Here is a 15,740-nt window from a genome sequence, read left to right as displayed (position 1 = left end):
CACACCGGGACACATATGTGTTTGAAAGTACCGGATGTGGGGTAGAGAAGTGAGAGACTCTCATCTCTGAGAAAAATCGCCATGCTTGTACCTGAAGATTCCGGATTTAACACAAATCCTTAACCAACGTGTTTGCAGCCACTTACCGGACTTTCTTCTTACGTTGCTCTTTGTTTCGAATAACTTCCATGATGGCATCTTCTTCATAGACGTGACCACAGATTGTATTCCTGACCGGCTTCTTCATCTCTACCTGTAATAATTGATTAAATCACGTTAGGCTGACCAGATCAAGAACTACACTACTGGCAATCCTCCATCCCCCAGATACAGACAAATATTAATAAAACCAAGAGGGTGGGAATCAGAGGCCCTGGAGCTGAAAATGACTCTCTGTGGTTACTCAGTGACTCCCTATGACACCATTATTGGATAGCTTCCCAACTTTCATTTTGGTTTTTCGCTCTTGTCAAGGTTTTTCACTCTTATCTCTCATAAGGCTTAGTTGCTCATAGCAACAGTTATAAGGTAAAATATGTTGGTATTTTAAACCTGAATCCAACTGGTAGTTCAAACTAGAGTAGACTCATTGAATCAATGGGGTTTACCATAGTCTTGATACACCATTCAATTGGTCCTCTCTAGTTAGGAAAAAATAAGACAAGTGGGTTCTAGATCATATTAAGCCTAGATTCTTAGTAGAAGATAAAATAACTAAACTGAGGCTATCATACTTTGGACATATCATAAAGAGAATATGCACTAGTAAAGGCAATAATTATAGGGATAGTGGGCTACACACAGTAGGAAAAAAAGAAGATTTGACATGAGATGGATTGACTCAATACAACGAACCATGGCCTTTAGTTTGGAAAATCTAAGTAGGGTTGTTAGTAGTATTTTTTGGAATAATTAATTCATAGAGTCATTGTTGGCTGGAAGTGACTTGATAGCACATAACAATACCAACGGTGGCCAGTAATTAGATTTAGGCTTTTAGTATCATCCTTTTCCTTTGCCTATGTCTATCGAAAGGAGTTGGGTAGAAGGTACTTCCCCCCCCCCATGGCTTTGGGCAGTCAGTCTGTAAGAGTCTCAACAATGGTTTAGTGCAGGAAGAGGGAAGCCAAGATCCTGACTCTGTTGCTGGATTAACTCCCATCATTCCAGACCATGGACCATGCATTCATTTGGAGGACCAGAGGTGCCCCATCCTTAGTTTAGGAAGGACAAAATTTTCAGTCCTCAAGCTGTTCACCACGGACTTGGTCCCTTCAAGCACTGCCTCTTCTATCCCATGCCATGATGCTACGGAGGTGGCCAGTATGCTCAGTGGCTTCCAACTTGACCTTCAGGTGTCCTGTCAATGAGAAGAAACTCCTGGGGGCCAAAAGGGGTCAACTGCATGGAATTGCTTTTCCACCTGTATCACTTATAAATGTCAGGATTTCTATATCAGCTCAACCAGAGGTGAGCAGGAGATACTGCAGTCTGTAGTTGAATCACCGGCTAATGTCTGATTCAACCAAGGGCTTACTGGTTGTTGGGGATTCTTCCAAGGAATGAGGGCTAGCCCTATCATTAGGCAGATTGGCAGAGTGGAAGTGACCACTCTGGCAGCAGATGCTGGGGAGCAGAAACATCCATCCCAAACTCCTCATTGTTGTCTTATGGAGGACAAAACTATGTGTCCCACAAGGCCTGCACTGTGCTGTCTAAGCTAACCTGCTGCCTGAGTCGTGGCAGAAGATCCTCTCCCATCACCAGTATCAATATCAGATCTACATGACTTCCATACAGCAAATATAAAACTACCATCTTGTTCATCAGCTAAGGCAGTGAAGTGTCTTAGCTTGACCCTGCAAAGAAAAGAGAACTAGGCAACCCTTTGATTTTAACTTCAAAGGCACTTCTTGCAGTCTGAACCAGGATAATGTACTCAGGATCACATAAGGATAAAGGTAAAGGTTCCCCTTGACAATTTTTTGTCTAGTCGTGTTCGACTCTAGGGGGCGGTGCTCATCCCCGTTTCCAAGCCATAGAGCCAGCGTTTTGTCCGAAGACAATCTTCCGTGGTCACATGGCCAGTGCGACTTAGACACAGAACGCTGTTACCTTCCCACCGAGGTGGTCCCTATTTATCTACTTGCATTTGAATGCTTTCGAACCGCTAGGTTGGTGGGAGCTGGGACAAGCGATGGGCACTCACCCCGTTGTGTGGATTCGATCTTACGACTGCTTGGTCTTCTGACCTTGCAGCACAGCTTCTGCGGTTTAGCCCGCAGCGCCACCACGTCCCTTTCAGGATCACATATCACAGACTAATTATGCCTGGAGGGTTAAGAAACCCCAGATATACATTTTTCCTTTGCAGACTTAAAAGGCTATCAGTAAATACTAGATGCCTAATACCAAAGAAATATAGATCACACAAGACTGTGGCCAGTCCACCATATGTTCAACCATGTATTGGACCTCTTCTACCCTAGCTCTGTCTCTTTTACCACTTGCAATTGTGTTGCAATTCCTTATAACGTTTTAACAATCCTAAAATATAAATACTGTGCAAATACTAGAGTTAACATGAGGAATTTGCGGGAAATGCTGTCTTGCTCCATTTGGCAAATTTGGCTATTTGCTCTGCCCCTCACAGAAAATTACTAATAGCCCCAAATACAGAGAGTGTGTCACCATTTGGTCAGAGATAGTACACATCACCCGCTATCTATTTAACCTTTCAATCACACACATTTAATCTTGTGGAATGCACAAGACTTCCATAATGTTTGTTGTGGGTTTTTCAGGCTCTTTGGCCGTGTTCTGAAGTTTGTTCTTCCTAACGTTTCGCCAGTCTCTGTGACCGGCATCTTCAGAGGATAGCACTCTATGCTCTGAAGATGTCGGCCACAGAGACTGGCGAACCATTAGGAAGAACAACCTTCAGAACACAGCCAAAGAGCCCGAAAAACCCACAACAACCATTAGATCCTGGCCATGAAAGCCTTCGCGAGGACTTTCATAGTTGTGAACAGCCTATGAAGCTGCCAGGGACCAATACCTCATCTCTGTTACTTGCATGAGGTTGCCTACCAGTGTAATTGGGCAGATGAAGTTTGTTTGGCTTTGTGTCACTGCAATATCCTCATCAAGCTGTTCAATGGCTGGCATCTCTTCTGGGTCCACCTGGGTGCCACCTTTATGTAAAGAAGCGAGAGAAGACAATTCAGTAAAGGCATGATTTCCATCATGAAAATACTAATTGAGGATTCTTAACTGTCTTTATGCATTTTCTCTCTCTAAATTTCATCTCTTTCCGATTCTCGGGAGTGGTTAAAAAGGAGTGTGTGCATGCAACTTCATGCTCTCTCTCTCTCTCTCTCTTTCTTTCTCTGTATGTGTAGCTTGAGGAAGTAACATTTTTGTTAGAATCCCACAATCATGATGACTTGTGACTATGCCACTTGAGGACTGCTATTCAAAAATGTGCCATCCAAGAAAAATAATAATGATCCAAGCATGTGTATATGTGTGCAGTTGTCAGGATTGTCATGTGTAGAGCCAATTAGAAACTATGGCAATAGCCCTACTTCTCATACAAGATCTAAGGAGGATGGAACAAAGTTATTCTCTGATATTCCAGAAGACTGGGCAAGAACCAATGGATGGAAACTTCAAGAAATAAATTCCAGTGGGACACAAGGGAAACCTTTTGTAAGAAGGGTTCCTTGGTTGCTCAAAAAGAGACAGAAAGTCATCCTCTGCTGCAGGGCAATCTAACAGCACCTGGATGGACATCTGTCAAGCATGATGCTGAGCAGAGACTCTTGCTTTAAGCATGGATTGGGGGGCAAGAAGCCCTCTAATCTGCCGACCAACTCTAATGTTCAATGGATTGAACCCAGATTTAGAATCATCCCACTGAAGTCAATGAGATTTACATGTTGGCCAGAATCCTACTGGTGTTTGTGCAAGATGTGTGTAACTTCCTGCAGGCAACTGACAAGGACCCATCTCAGTTGAGACCAGGCACATGTCCTTAAACATCATCAATCAGCTGTGGTAAGTTATGCAATCTGTACACAAACACCAATATGATTTTTGCCACTATAAGCTAAAGTTTCTTTGATATCAATGAGTCTGCTCTCAACATGGATCCTGCAGCTCCTAGGATCCTGGAAGCCATCTTGGCTATTTGGTGATGAGTTACTGAGTTACCAAATAATTTTTTCCAAGCTCCGATTCTGCATATAATTTGGGCTGTGCACACAGGTGCAGGCTTCTGCATGTACTTGACCCTGGAAAGAATTGAAGAGTGATAAATCTTGTTCCTTTTCACTGCATAAATAAGTGGAGGTTTCTCATTATAAACAGAAAAGGAATTGCATTCTACAGTGTTAGGACTGGGACCTTGCCAGCAGCAGAAATGTGGACAAGACTTTTAAAATTATCATATTTAAAGATTAAGGGCCCAGAAAGATTTCTGGGTCAAGTGAAGGTCCAGAATAAAGCCAAGACGAGAGGCAAAATTTAAATCAAAGTAAGGCACACAGGAAAGTGTTTAAATAAAGCACCAAGCCTAAACAAAATGGCCTTATCCCTTTAGTCCATTTGTGATCCATAGAACTGAGATGCTTTTTGCAATCCTATCAAACTCATTAAAAAGATTCTGATAAGATATCCCCCGGGGTACTGCAAATGCTACAAAGAGACTAACAGGAGTTCTCTGAATGCAATTATCTTGTAAGGTCATTTACCACCAAGGATATTTCCAGGTGGAGGCGAATTCTCAGAAAACCACCTTGGAGGCTTGTGCTGCCGGAAAGAGAATGCTCAAGCTAACCAGGTCAGCATGAAACATACATGATTTTTAATACTATAGGCTTTCCTCCAACCCATGTCTTTTCCTTTTGCTTTGGGTGCAATTGTCTTTGCAGACCAATCAGATGCTATGGAGCTGCTGTTAAACAAACAAACAAGCAAGCAAGCAAGCAAGCAAGCAAGCAAGCAAGCAAAGCTACCAGGAAAATGTAGGCCAGAGCAAACACTTTGATGACATGGTAATGTCCACTGAGGGTAAATGAAACTACCGTAATTCATATTGAGAGAAATGGCTGTGTAGGAAGCTGTGTTCTGAATTAGCATCAGGGGCTATTATCAGTGGCATTATAACAACTGTTGAGTTGGAAAGGACTCTATAAATCATCAAGCCCAGCCTCAGTCAAGGAGACAGAGTGGGGAACTGAACTCCCAACCTCTGGCTTCTCAGCCAGGAACTTAACCACTGAGCTATACACCGGTATTTATTTATTTGATTTGATTCACATCCTGCCTTTCTCCCAGAAATGAAGCCAAAAACAGCTGGTGACATGATGGAAAAACAGGTACAATTCACTGCAGGCGACCTAAATCTGGTTGTTCATCACCCAACTAGAGTAGACCCATTGAATCAGAGGAATTTACATAAGTAGGGATTAACCATTTAATAGTTGGTTCATTTGAACTAATTTCATTGGAACTAGCAACTGGATCCAAGCCCTTAAGTTGACAACATTGCAACACAATAAAACAAGTTGCACTATGACACACCACTAGGTTAAACAGCTGGCTAGATGGTTCAGTGGTTTAGCTCTCTGGCTGCAGAGTCAGAGAATGGCAACTCAGTTCCCCACTGTGTCTCCAGCAAGTAGAGCCAGCCTGTGTGATGATGGGCAAGCTGCACAGTCCTAGGGCACCTCCAGAAGAAGGGAATGGCAAACCACTTCTGAATATTGTCTACTTGGAAAACCCTGAAACGGGTCACCATAAATCAGAATTGACTTGACAGCACCTGATTTACCAAACCAAACCAAGTCAGAAGCACTTTAGTCAAAATATTAAGAATTGAGAACTGCAAGGTAAACAGTAACAGAGCACCTGTCAAAAGCTCTCTCACAGAGACATATCAGATTGGCCATATGGTCGCTCATATGCTTCTAGGTACGACAGCAACACTTTTTAAAACCAAGAGAAAAATGGTCCTGTAGCAACAGCTGGAGTGAACTGCAAAGTTATTCTCTCTGGAGTTTTGCATTTGTTTTCACAGCCACACCAGCCCACCACAGGATATTAAAAACTGGAAGCAAGCCTTGAATACATACTATTTGTGGAGGAACAACTACAAGTTGGGCAGAGTCTACAAGTATTACTTTTGGGGATCACCGCCATTGGTGGGTTGTGGGCAGACAGCCTCAACCTGAAGTGGTACAGACCCCCAAACCATGACTACAAAGCCCAGCATGTACCAGTCAGCATGGGAAATTCTGAGGTTGGGTCAGGAACACTGTCATCTGCAATTCAGCTCTGCTCAAGGAATGCTGAATTCTGTGGGGTGAAGGGGGCTGCAGATGGGGAGCAGAAAATATGTTTTCAGTTGGGGTTGAAACAGAACAATATATGTTTATGACATTATAATTTAGTCCTTCTGGGCTCACACATGTGGGCCTTTGTGGCTGCTAACTATATGGAAGCTGCCCTAGATCAATCCAATGATATCTGTGTCAATCATTTCCCTTCTGCAATTGTTCTGAATGTTTTAGTGCTAGAGCAACTCGCCATAATTCAGTACTAAATGGAGCAACTAAAACTTCCAAGACTGGCTACCAATATGATTCACACGCCATGCACCTTTCAAGTTTACCGATGCAACAAAAATAATAATTTATACAGCACAGCCTTGTAAATAGCCACTTGCCTGGCTACCTATGGTAAATTAGGAATCACCTCTAGCATCTGGACTGGGAAGCTTCTGTAAACTGAAAGAGAATTGACTCTTTCTTTCTGGACTCTCAGTGAAGCACAAAAAACCAGCATAAATGGGTCTGGGAAACTAAGTTAGTGGGGGGGGGGCATGGTTACCTGGTATTTGGAACAGTGGTGGGGGTCAGTCTGAAACCAAATCTTCTAGAAACCAGGCTTCATTGCCTGGCCCAGAATTTAGAAAAGTGATTTAACTAGATTTCCCCAACCAGTCTCTGGCCAGGAGGAGAAAGGCTGAAGTCTGTAGTCCAGATAAAGTAACTTTTCCAAGCCCTTGTGCTTCAATTCCTGCACTGTCAGGCTCAGATTTCTACTTTGAGCTTTTTAAGCTCAATTTTGTGTTAAAACGAAGGCTGTAAACCTCAATTGATTCAAATCAGTGGGATGATTCAAGCCATTTCTGTGTGGTGCCATGCATTGCTTCTCCAGCTTAAAAACCCTTCCATCTGTCAAAGGAAAGAGGCGAACAAAAACCAGATCTGCAGAAGACAGTGACATTTCTGGGGAGGCGGGGGAGTTGCTTGTGTAATAGAACGGAAGCGGACCATGTCTGTTATGCAACATATTTCATCGGGAGACGCATCCTTCTCCCGTGCCAAACAAAATCCATTTCCCCGTTTCCTTGTACTTCATTGTGGCCAAACATCTCCCAAGACAGAAACTCTGACAAACGCTGGCTAACCAACAGTTTACAGAGAGAGTATTAAACAAAGCAAACACTGCAAGCTCAAGAAGGTTCCAGGGGATATTCAGAGCTGGGGTTTTTGCCAAGCAGCAAATTCAGCATGTCATGTTGGTGCAGATTTTTCAGCTCCAAGTGTTGGGGCTGATAATGCTTAAGGGGAAATGGCTTCAAAGACAAAATGCCTTCCACCCAAAAGGCATTGCACCCTCTTGCTATATATAAAAAATTTAATGATTTTTAAAAAAATGCAAGTGTTCTTCTGAACTTTCTCACATTTTCTCGGGGAAAACCTCCAGAGTTAAATGTTGGGGAATCTGTATAAGGTATCATTAAGCAACCAGAGTCGGAAGATATTCATAAATCAATGCAGCTCTTTCACACACCAGCAAGCCACTTCTAGCTGCTTAGACACTGTTCTAAGGCAACGAACATAAAAACGTAAGTACATATGAAAAACTTGTTGCTCAATCCGACAAAACCCCTACTCAGTCCTTATGATACACATAGGCTATTTTGGTGCAGAACTTTACGAGGCTTAAAGTTTTCACTACAGCCTGTTCAGGCATTGCAGCCTGAATCCAGGATAGGCTTGAAGCATGGTGGTGACATGGGGATACAAGTAAAGTCCTGCTACCTGTTCCCTTAACCCACCAAAACACAGGTAGGTCTTTCTATATTTGAAAATTCTCCTATATGGAGAATTAGTGCAGGGAAACCGCCCCAGAGGGAGGCCACAGCTGCAATACAAGGATATCTGCAAGTGGGATCTGAAGGCCTTAGGAATGGACCGCAACAGATGGGAAACCTTGACCCTGAGCATTCAGCCTGGAGGCAGGCCGTGCATCACGGCCTCTCCCAATTTGAAGAAACCCTTGTCCAGCAGGCCGAGGCAAAGAGTCAGTCCTGAAAGCAGCAAAATCAAGGAGCTGGACAGGGGACAGATTGCATTTGTCTTCAATGTGGAAGGGACTGTCACTCTCCAATCGGCCTCCTTAGCCACACTACACGCTGTTCCAAGACCTCCATACAGAGCACGTTACCACAGTCTCTCGAGACTGAAGGATGCCTACTACTTCCTATGCTCACAGAGGAAATCTAAAACTGTGCTTCTAAGGGCATTCTAATGAACACACTTACAACATTTCTGTGAGTGGGAGTCTTCATTATCAGAGCTCTTAAATACAGTGGTGCCTCACAAGACGAGCACACCATTTAATGACAAAATCACATTACAACAACATTTTTGCAATCACAAAATGATTTTTCCTATGGGGGAATTTTGGTTTGCAATGATCTGTTCCCTGCTTCAGGAACCGATTCTCGCAAAAAGACGATGTTCGGCCAGCTGATCGGCAGTTTCAAAATGGCCCCCCACTGTTTTTTGGGATGGATTCCTCGCTGTATGGTCAGCGAAAATGGCCGCACTATGGAGGATCTTCGCTGGACGGTGAGTTTCAAGCCCATAGGAACACATTAATCGGGTTTTAATGCGTTTCTATGGGCTTTTTATTTTGCATTACGACGTTTTCGTTCTACAGTGATTTTGCTGGAACGAATTAACGTTGTAATGTGAGGCACCACTGTACAAGGATACACTGTAAATGCATTGAGTAGAATGTGCTTACAAGCACAGCTGCAGTCATTTGCAAAGACCTGCCTGTCTCCCAGGTAAGCTTTACTTTTGTCCATACTCCATCTCTACCATGCTAGTTCAAACACATCTGGATTCAGGCTGTAACATCTGAATAGGGCTTAAACAAGATGCTGATTTTGCACTAGAAGCAAGGCACTCAAGAGGAAATGATGGTTTATTTGTAATACAGTGGTACCTTGACTTACGAACTTAATCCACATTGGAATGGCGTTCGTACGTCTAAAAGTTCATACGTTGAAGCAAACTTTTCCATAGGAATGCATTGAAAACCATTTAATCCGTATCTGCTGTTTTTCGTTCGTAGGTCGAAGCATTAGTTCCCATAGGAACTAATGCAAAGCCGGTTAATCCGTATTCTACCACTAGGGGGTAATATTTTTTTTTCTTCTTTTGCCCTAAGGTGAATTTAGGTCAAAAAAAGGCAGGAAAGGGTTTTTTTGGTTCATAAATCGAGGCTCTGTTCGCAGGTCGAAGCAACTTTTTGCGAATGGAGTCGTTCGTAACTCGAATTGTTCACAAGTAGGGATGTTTGTAAGTTGAGGTACCACTGTATATACTTGCCTCAATCTGTATTTGGCAAATTAGTTTGCTTTTGTTTTGTAGTCAACGGAGAAATTTGTTTCCATGTCTCATATCTCAGATGCAATCAATGGCCTGACTCTTAAGAACAGGGAGAGCTGTGGGCTGAATCCCAGGTCAATGTACATATAAAGTATTCACGAAGGCTTTCACGGCCGGGATCTAATTCAGATGGTTGCGCTCAGTGCTGAGAAACTGAGCTTCACAGTTCCGATTTGCATGGTCTACCAGTGTTTTGATTATGCCTCTTTTTTGCTGTGGGTGGTGGTTGGAGTTTTTGTCTGTGTGGGTGGGTTTTCTGTAGACCTTGTGTCCCAGTTGGAGGTCAGTTTTGCGTAGGACCGTGACATCTAAGAATGGGAGTTGGCTCTCTATTTCTCTTTAAATGGTAAATTGTATGTTTAGGTGGATGCTGTTGAGATGGTTGAGAAATTCTTTCAATTTTTCTTCACCGTGGCTCCAAATTGTAAAGGTGTCATCCACATATCGGAACCAGACTGTGGGTGCAAGGGGTGCCAAAGCCAGGGCAAGTTGTTCAAAATGCTCCAGGTAGAGGTTTGCTATAACTGGGCTGAGGGGGCCCTACAGGCAAATGGCTACTCCAAAAATGAAATCAAAAGAGCCATCAAACCAAGAAAACAACACCGAACTGAAGAAGAAAAACAGCCACCCACAAATAAAGTATTTCTGCCATACATCAAAGGGGTCACGGACCGCATGGGGAAACTTTTGAAAAAACACAACCTACAAACAGTATTCAAGCCCACCACAAAAATACAACGAATGTTATGTTCAGCAAAGGACCCCCTCACAACTGCAGGAGTATACCAGATACCTTGCAGTTGTGGCCAGGTATATATTGGAACCACAAAACGAAGCATCCACACCAGAATCAAAGAACATGAGAAACACTGCAGACTAAAACAACCTGAAAAATCTGCAGTAGCTGAACATACATTTGGATCTAGAATCTGGATGAGCAGCTCCAGAAGCATTGGGGTCTTGTGCCACTGAAGTAGGGATGACTCTCAGAATACTCACTATCTTTACCATGTGAGATTCTGGAACATAGTTTTTAATCATAGCCTAATTCACATGGGAATGCTAATAAATTTGCTTGCACAATGCTGATCAACTTGTGTCAAGCTGACCTGGTGTGCAACATGTTATTCTAAAAGCAGAGAAGCAAACTGGACATGAAATTCTATTTCAAAAGACCGAAATACTGGGCAACACCAGCAATCATTACGTCAGACTGCACAGGGAAGCCACTGAAATCCACAAGCACCAGCAGAACTTCAACAAAAAAGAGGAAAGTTTGAAACTCAACAAAACTTGGCTCCCAGCTCTCAAAAATACAGCGTGCAAAAGGTCAATAAACTCTACCCAGCCACAAGGACAGGGGATCACTACACACAAAAGACCAGCTAATGACATCAACCACAGTGACAGATAATCTCTTCTCCTTAGCACAACAATACACCCATAACAAGACACACTAATCACCCATCCACAGAAAAAGACAAAAGCCCATCTCACAGCCATAAATACTCCACTCCCAAGCCAACTACACCAGAGCACAGAGTGCTGTCCTCTGAAGATGCCGGCCACAGAGACAGGCGAAACGTTAGGAAGAACAACCTTCAGAACACAGCCAAAGAGCCGAAAAACCCAGAACAACCATTACATATAAAGTACATCCCATCAGAGCTTAGACATAAAAATTACACGTACATATGTAAACCACTTCTGAGTACTGCCTACCTAGAAAATCCTGAAATGGGTCATCCTAAGTCAGAACTGACTCGGCAATATCCAACTACCAAACTACTTCTGTGTCGTTTTCTTGTGAGGATGGTATAAAGAACTTGCATTTCAAAAGTAGCACAAGTTGGAGATATATATATATATATATAATAGAAGCATTCTGTTATAATAGAAAGGTGATGTAGTGAGTAATATTTTCTAGTTACAATTGGAGCTATTTTGAGTTTTATGCTGCACTTTTATTTGACCCTAAATTTTAATCCTAAAGTCCACCCCATCCCAGCAATAGGACAGTAACAAGAGATGCAATAAGCCACTAAAACATACATACACACATGCACACACATATGCTAATTGTAACAACTTCCGTTGGGAGTGGATTCTCTAATGAGTTACAGAACTAACTACTCTATTAGTAATTAGTGTTGTTTTCTACAGCACTGAACTTATTTATATCTGGTTTGTATGAGGCAGCAGTTTTATTCTACTATGGAACATGCTGTAATATTTTCTCAGTAATACACCAGAGCCTTAATGGTCTTTAGGGCACAGCACCCTTAAATTAGTTACTGTCTCTAGAACACACACCCTAAATGATGGGTGCATAGCATCAGCACCTTAGAGATAAAAAGGATTATCAATGACATGTGAAAAAAGATTATAGAGATGAACAGGGATTTGCGGGATTCTGTTTTCTTCCAGTAAATGAGTGTGTGTCTTTTGTGTGGAGGAAGAAGTGGCTGGAGCTTTGAGGAAAAATTGCATTGATCACTGCAGAGGCGTCTGCAGTGTATTTAAAAGGTGAATTGTTGGTCCTGGAGAGATTCCAGAAGGAGCAGAAATTCCAGAAGAAGGAATGACGGAAAGAACTGGGCATGTTTAACCTTGAGAAAAGAAGACTGAATGCTTGAAAAGTTGCCATTCAGAGGAGGGGTAGAATCTGTTCCCAATCATTCCAGAGTACAGGACAAGCAACAATGGGCTTAAATTACAGGAAACCAGATTTAGGATGAATATCAGGAAAAACTTCTCAGCTGTTAGAGCAGTACAAGAATGGAACCAATTACCTTAGAAGGCGGTGAGCACACCAACGCTTGAGGCATTCAAGAGAAAATTGAACAACCATCTGTTGCATCTGCTTTGATTTGGATTCCTGCATGGAGCAAGGAGGGTGGACTCGATGGCCTTATAGGTCCCTTCCAACTCAATTTATGATTCCATGATTATCCCTCTTCCTGTGGAAAACTATTGGAGGTGGTACAAGAGGGGAGGGCAGTGCTAAGGTTGTGTATATTGCACAGTTAAGATCAGAGAAAGTTCTTCACTACTGAGTCAACGCAGCCACCTGGACCATCTATCTTAGTAGTGCCTACACTGGTTGGTAGCAGCTCTGAGGTTTTCAGACATGAGTCTTCTGCAGCACTTTGGGATGATGCTGGCGATTGAACCTGGGACCGTCTGCAGAGAAAGCATGTGCTCTACCATGAAGCTTTGGTTACCAAGTGTCATTATTCACATATGTACACGGCAATGTGAAAATCATTTGGGTGTCGGTTCTATGTCACGTAACAGTTTTAGAAACAGAAAGCTGCCCAACAAAAATGAGAAACATATTCAAATTCTTGGTTAGAATGCCTTTTTAAAAGCATACAGAAAGGAACACAGGAATCTGGACTTTTGTAGATACCAAAAACCAGTGTCAATGATAAGCTTCCACCCCAGCGAAGCTTTGGTGGCCAGCCAATATTGGTGTCTTTCATAATTCTTTACATTCTCAAAAAAGTGATCTGGAAAGATAAAAAGAGCTAAAAGATGCTATCTGAACTCTTCACAGCTACCTCCCTTACCAGAGAAGTCGAAAAATGTTTCGCTGGTCCTTATCAACAAATAAGGAGCTCTTTTTTAAAGCTAATGGCTCTTAATTGCCTATGCAAGCTCAAAACACCTTCAAACACTTTGCATTACAACAGAGAGGACTGGCAGCAATCTGCTGTTCCTGGAAAGATCGATGCATCTGCCAGCTTCTACCAGGATTGCAGCTAAACTCAGAGGAACAGGGCAGTCTAACAGAAGTAGCAGATTATGTCCTACTTCCTACAAGCAGGAAATCCTGGAGCTTTACCTATGCAAGAGCCTCGGCTCCACAAACACCACTGATTAGAAGGAGTGTGGAAACTGGCATTAAGGGGGTCTCTGCTTTTTCCAGACCAAACATGCACACTGAAGGTCAAAGCTACTGGCTGAGACTCTGGACATACATTTGGATCTCGAATCTGGATGAGGAGCTCCAGAAGGATTGGGGTCTTGTGCCACTGAAGTCAGTAGGGATGACTCTCACAATACTCACTATCTTTACCATGTGAGATTCTGGAACAGCTTCACATAGTTTTTAATCATAGCCTAATTCACATGGGAATGCTAATAAATTTGCTTGCACAATGCTGATCAACTTGTGTCAAGCTGACCTGGTGTGCAACATGTTATTCTAAAAGCAGAGAAGCAAATTTAAACAGAGATCCTCCCTTGTGTCACCATCCATGTGTGCAATACATTTAGTTTCTTCTTCTAGTTTTGTAAGCTGCCACACATCTAAGTCATCTGGGGTAAGTAAGAGTCACGTGTAGGGAACCACGCAGGATAGCTCTCCTTTGTACCAGAAATAACCGAAGCAGGTACATTGAGGGACGTAAATACTTTTTTGGGATGAGCTCATAAACTAATAACGTCGCGAATCTTGCATCACCAACACGTGTTTCCCAAAATCTTCACATCATTTATATGTGGATTTGACTGCCACACACTTTACCATCAGCCAATAACTTAAGACGGCTTTAAGACAGGATCGGACAAACTCATAGAGGAAATGGTCCATCCATAACTATCGTGTGTGAATGCTAAATGGAACATCTCTGTGCTCAGAGCCAATATGTCTTTCAGCATATGCCCTCCAGATACTGCTGGACTACAACTCCCATCAGTTCTAGCTTAGCCAATGGTAAAGAATGATGGGAGTTACAATCTAGCAGTACAGTGGTGCCTCGCATTATGACGTTAATTCGTTCCAGCGAAATCGCTGTAGAACAAAAACGTCGTAATGCGAAAATAAAAAGCCCGTTGAAACGCACTGAAACCCCTTCAATGCGTTCCAATGGGCTGGAAACTCACCATCAAGTGAAGATCCTCCATAGGGCGGCCATTTTCAGTGCCTATGCAGCGAGGAATCCGTCCCAGAAAACAGCGGAGAGCCATTTTATTTACCCGGTGGCCATTTTGAAACCGCCGATCAGCTGGAGGAAGATCGTCATTTTGCGAAGAACTGGTTCCCGAAGCGGGGAACCGATCATCGCAAAGCGAAAAAACCCCATTTAGACCATAATTTTGCAGTCGCAAAAAGATTGTCGTAATGCGGTTTTGTCGTAATGCGGGGCAATCGTAAAGCGAGGCACCACTGTATCTAGAAAGCTTGAGTATTCCCATCCTGTTAATATCAGCTGTATTTAGAGGCTACTTCAAAGCAGGTACTGGCCATTCTTAGAAAAAGAAAGTTGCATGAGATGCCTGATCTCTTCTTACATTCTTATTAAACTAAGCAGTTTCTGCACTTACATTCTGAAGTGTTGTAAATTAAAGCTGGAAAAGTGACTTTTAAAAAATCTGCAATTCCTAGAGTCCTCCAGCCAATATGGTGGCTTAGAGGTTTTTAATGAATGAAAAGCAGTGGAGGAAGACTGTAAAATCCCAGTCTTCAAAAAATGTTTCATTCATGAATGTGGGACATATTTCTGAATATGTGATTCAAAATGCCAGGAAATGGCCAGATATTGTTACACAATATCATGCCCGCATTGCCAACACGAAAAAAGGTTCCAAACTTTACATATCAAAGAGCATGTTGTAAAACACCCATGTTAGCAGTCAAGATGGTCTACAGCAGTGGTCCCCAAACTTTTCCAAACCATGGACTGGTTGGGGGGCGGGGTCCATGTGCAGATGGGTGGGCGGGGCGTGGTAGTGGGCAGGGCATGCACACAAGTGGCTGGGGCACCCATGTGCGCATGTGTGGGTGGGTGGTGCACCCCTGCATGCATGGGGGCGTGTGTGTGTGTACGTGCGGGGGGCATGAGATCTTTCTCCGCAGCCCAGTCCTGCCAAGGCCATGGCCTGGTACCAGGCCGCAGACCGGGGTTTGGGGACCCTGGGTCTACAGGATACCCTCTTGTGCTCACTACCACTCTCAAAGAAACACTAAGCAGGGGGAAA

At 43.0% G+C, this 15,740-nt stretch overlaps 1 protein-coding gene across 1 annotated transcript in view; it reads right to left on the bottom strand.

Annotated features, from left to right (window-relative positions):
• Positions 1-15,740, bottom strand: part of NSMCE2 (NSE2 SUMO ligase component of SMC5/6 complex) — a 257,038-nt gene that overhangs the window by 14,011 nt on the left and 227,287 nt on the right. Inside the window, exons 4-5 of the mRNA XM_072999325.2 lie at positions 3,091-3,194; positions 147-253 (exon numbers count right to left, since the gene is read on the bottom strand). Of these exons, the coding sequence (XP_072855426.2) occupies positions 147-253; positions 3,091-3,194 (211 nt within the window). The remainder of the gene's footprint in view (positions 1-146; positions 254-3,090; positions 3,195-15,740) is intronic.

The sequence above is a fragment of the Pogona vitticeps genome, chromosome 4, assembly GCF_051106095.1.
Source record: "Pogona vitticeps strain Pit_001003342236 chromosome 4, PviZW2.1, whole genome shotgun sequence".
Taxonomy (NCBI): Eukaryota; Metazoa; Chordata; class Lepidosauria; order Squamata; family Agamidae; genus Pogona; species Pogona vitticeps.
Note: the sequence above shows the minus strand (reverse complement) of the source record. Positions and strands in the feature narration are given on the sequence as shown.